The 4649-nt window shown below is 43.1% G+C and overlaps 1 protein-coding gene across 1 annotated transcript; it reads left to right on the top strand.

Annotated features, from left to right (window-relative positions):
- LOC125550414 (pentatricopeptide repeat-containing protein At2g37230-like) lies at positions 1-1570 on the top strand (the record flags this gene model as incomplete). The annotated part of the gene is given in 1 exon segment (XM_048713406.1): positions 1-1570. A coding segment is annotated over 1 exon segment (1288 nt), but the record flags the coding sequence as incomplete, so codon positions are not given.
- Between the last annotated feature and the right edge of the window lie 3079 nt (positions 1571-4649).

The raw sequence follows: 4649 nt of genomic DNA on the forward strand, positions 1-4649 counted from the left end.
CAAGGGATATGTTGAGGCGAACAAGGTTGAGGAGGCAGTGGGGTTGTTCAAGGAGATGGGGGAGAAGGGGCTGAGGTTGAGCGAGAAGACGTTTGCTGCATTGATGCCAGGGCTTTGTGATGACGAGGGGAAGACTGCGGAGGCCCGGAAGGCAGTGGAGGATATGGCAGAGCGGCGACTCACGCCAAAGGACAAATCGGTGTTTCTGAGGCTTGTGTCGACATTGTGCAAAGCTGGAGATTTGGATGGGGCATTGGAGGTGCATAAGAAGAGCGGGCAGTTCAAGCATGTCCTGCTGGACCCGAGGCAGTACGGTGTGCTGATGGAGAGCTTGTGTGCAGGTGGTAAGTGTGATGGTGCTGTGGAGGTGCTCGATGAGCTTCTTGAGAAGGGCACACTGCTTAGCCCAAAGAGTCCAGTGCTGGAAGCATCGGCTTATAATCCAGTGATCGAGTATCTGTGCAACAACGGAAATACCAACAAGGCTGAGACGTTCTTCAGGCAGCTGATGAAGAAAGGTGTGGATGACAAGTCTGCATTCAACAGTCTTATCCGTGGGCATGCAAAGGAAGGTGCACTGGAGGCTGCAAAGGAGATTCTGGCCATTATGACACGCCGTGGTGTCCCTACTGACCCCCATTCGCATGCACTGCTTATTGATAGCTTCCTGAAGAAAAATGAGCCAGCTGATGCAAAGACAGCATTGGACAGCATGATGGTGCATGGTCACTTACCAAGGCCAGCTCTGTTCCAGTCTGTCATGGTGTCGCTTTTCAATGCTGGCCGGGTTCAGACCGCAAGTAGGGTCATGAAGAGTATGATCGAGAAGGGGGTTACTGAGAATATGGATGTGGCACATAAGATCTTGGAAGCTCTCTTCATGAGGGGTCATGTGGAGGAGGCGATTGGTCGCGTCAATCTGATGGTGGAAAATGGCTTTATGCCTGATCTGGACAAGTTGCTTGTTTCCCTTTGCCAGAAGGACAAGGTGATGGAGGCACATAAGCTGGCTGATTTTGCATTGGACCGGGACTTCGAAGTTAGCTTCTCAACCTATGACAAAGTCCTGGAAGCCCTGTACACTGAGGAGAAGACATTGCCAGCCTACTCCATGCTCTGCAAGATCAAGCACAAAGGAGGTGTTGTAGACCAGAAGGGCTGTGATGCTTTGATGGATAGCTTAAAAGCTGGAGGATACTCTAAGCAAGCTGACATTTTGTCTAGGATCTTGGTAGAGAATGGATCTTCAACATCCAAGAGGGGCAAAAACTCTGCCATGGGTGCGTAGCGAGGTTTCAGAATTCATGGGAGATCCTGTTTGCTTTTTTAATTGAAGAAGAAAAGAAATCAGCTCTTTGTTTGTTTCGTCAATGCCTGTTGGGCCATCTGTCAAATGAGGATTTTCATCCTAGCTCAAGCAAGATTGGTAAATTTACCTTTCTCACGAAAACCCTGATTTAATCTTGCACCATGTCTTAGCGAAGAAACATGTTTAATAATTGAGGCAGATGTGCTTCTTATGAATTTAGTTCAGAATTACATCTATAATATCCTGTTACTTCATTCTTTATAAGTGGCTGTACTAAAGATAGCCCAGAATTTTGTTCTGTTTTGGCATGATGCCAAAGGAAGGCTTTGATCCACATTGTATGCTGCTGTTATTTCACCTTGTTAAACATTTCAACCTTCAAATGTATCTCTTTGTTATATCTCGTCTTCAGTGAAAGATAGAGTGGTAGCCACCATCAACACAAGAAGTACAAAGCCACCCACTGATGATGTAGCTGCACAAATACAGTGTACAGGTAATCAGCACATTATCTAATGATAGAAAACCGCAGCTTACGGATTTAATGAGGATAAGAGAATGTAGGAGTGAGAATAGCTAATATAATTTATCTGTAGCAGATACTTTTCTTTGTTCCAAACAAAAAGTGCAGCCAAAGGAAAATTTGAATTGAAGTGGTACCTGCAATGAACAATAAGATCTCATTGATGGCTTTGCAGTACATAAAAGGCAAAGTAACTTTGTTTTGGCCAATGAGATAGGAAAAAGTTTGGTTTTCTAGGAACCGCCTCTTAATGTTAGTCTATGTAAAAGATAAATGGTCCTTACATTAATATGATATCATCAGAAGCCATATTCCTTGGAACAATTATAACATGAGAAGCAAGTTTTTGCATGGTGCTAGCTCTGGGGACTAAAGGGAGTCATTACTGGAGATTGAGAATGATTAGGATAAGGTAGTGAAGGTTACAAAAGCATCTATTTCTCACCTCATAGTCACCGATCTGTCATACCAGCCCGCATCACGTGATAAAACCAAAGGACATCTAAACATGCATAATTTTGCATTGCTACGATTTTGGGTCTTTTTTCTTAGCAATTACTAAGTTGGGCACTATGCATATCCATTGGAGTATTATGACTTATGACTTTGCACAATTCTGAAAGTTGTAACCATATTCCCTTTGTAGGTAGTTAGTCAAATTTGTATGCTGTATTGATTTGGAAAGAGCTAGCTAGAGCCATGAGTTGGTTGCGAGATCTTATGGGTTTCACCTCTAGCCTACCCAAACTTGTTTGGGACTAAAGGCTTTGTTGTTGTTGTTGATTGATTTGGAACAATATTATAGCAGCAACTTTCCTGGAAGTTACAAGATTCAAGCAGTAGTAGATAACTGAATTATAAAAACAGGAGATTCCTAAGATTTAAAGTATTAAACTATGATTTGGTTGTGAAGGCAGCCTCCTGCCGTGCTATAATGGTCTGAGTGTGTGTGATTGTAGACTTGCATCAGTCCAATTAGCGAGACACAAGTTTGAGCATAAACAAGCATTTGTGCGAGGAAAAGTTACTATGTGGAAGTATTTGCAAGCAGAATTGCTCATGTGGCTGCACTGCCGTTATGGGCATTTTCAGAAGATACAACAACTATCCTGCCAAAAAATTACAAATCCATGCGCGGCACAATTCGAATTGGCCGTTCTCCGAAGCAGGATTTGTTGTGTATTTATTTCTTGATAGGATTAGCTGGTGTAGCCACTGTCAAGTTTAATGCATATGCTAGTGCAATAGCACCTCATGAGATGACATGACAGAAAAATTGGTGTCATGGAAGCATTACTGCCTTTCTCCTTATGTTGTAGGCTTGGAGAAAGAACACACGTCTGGGTGTGGGTGAAGAAGAGCATACTAAATTGTGCCCATGATATTTCTTTGAAAAGTGACTGTCACATGCATGCTATACACTGTTCTTTTTTGTGAATTGCTCTCAGGAGGTCATGAACAATACTCTCTACTCACCAGTTGCTTGCCACAGCACGAGCTCCTCTGAGCACTCCCCTGTGTCTGATTCTCACCAGATCTTGCCTGAGCAGGATGAGTTTCAGTGAGATTTACTACAGTACTCAAGACAACGGCGCTGGTCTTGGAAATGCAGAGTAGAGTGGTTTCAGTGAGATTTAGGAGCTGTTCGGCAGTCCACCCGCTCCCTAAAATTTAAGAATCTGCGGAGTATGTGTTCGCTTGCTCCACAACTTTTAGCTGGAACAACGCCAGCTCCGGGAGCGGCCTCGTGGAGCGGAGGGACTCGAACAGGCCCTTACTACAGTACTAGTTTTTACCTTTCTTTATACTTCCTCTGTAAACTAATATAAGATCTTTAGATCACTACTAACTAAACAGAGGGAGTAGCAGTGACGTGCTACGGTCTGCTGTGATACTCACTCTGTCCCAAAATAAGTGTCTCGAATTCAATACAAAGTTAAGGGAGTATATTTTTTCTCAGCCGATGTGCGGTGTCCGTTTTATGCTATGCTCAAACTCAGAGTACCTAGAGAGTGTAGTGATCAGCGGAAGCCACTTGAGTTGCAGGGTACCCAGTCGTTCCAATCCAAGATGACTCGAGGGCTCAAACTCTGAGTGCATTGCTTCGATCGATCCTTGCGTTAGGGAGCAACCAATAAAACCTTCCTTCTTTTTTTTCTGATGAAAACAAAGATATTCTCTACTGACCTACCATCTCGAATATTATTATTAAGGTGCCGATAAGATAGATCTTAAGGTGCAGACATAATGTGTCTAGTGCATTACATTTCACGCGGCGCATGTTTAGCTGCATCTTTCCAGTAAACCAACATCCAGTTTCGCATCGAGGAGTTTGGGGGCTTCGTCGGCATAGCAACTTAATTTGCAAAAGGTACCAGGCACTACATAGCTTACTACTTAAATGTCGAATATTGTTTCGTGCCCTCTCTAACTAGTTTATTACAGCTCCTTATTCATAGGAAATTATACATGGTGAGAATATGCCATCTTGAATTGGTGTAACCACAATTTCTTGCTCATCCTTCATATTCGGAAATTTCTTGCTCCTCATTGCTCATCTCCTTTTAGCATTACAATCTACAAATTCCGAGCTCGCTCTAGCAAGGATCTTGTAAACGCAAATTGTTGTTCTAGTGATCTAAAGCCAGTGAATTCTAGCTCCTCTCATTCATTATGAAAAGATGGTGAACCTCCCCCGCATGGATCTAGGGTTTGCAAACGGATACTTTGGAGGGAGATTTCCTCTAAATCGTTACTCGAACAGAATGGAAGCAGATATAAACATTGAGAGTTAGATTCAACAACTCCCTCCCAACA

This window comes from Triticum urartu, chromosome 4 (genome assembly GCF_003073215.2).
Source record: "Triticum urartu cultivar G1812 chromosome 4, Tu2.1, whole genome shotgun sequence".
NCBI lineage: Eukaryota > Viridiplantae > Streptophyta > Magnoliopsida > Poales > Poaceae > Triticum > Triticum urartu.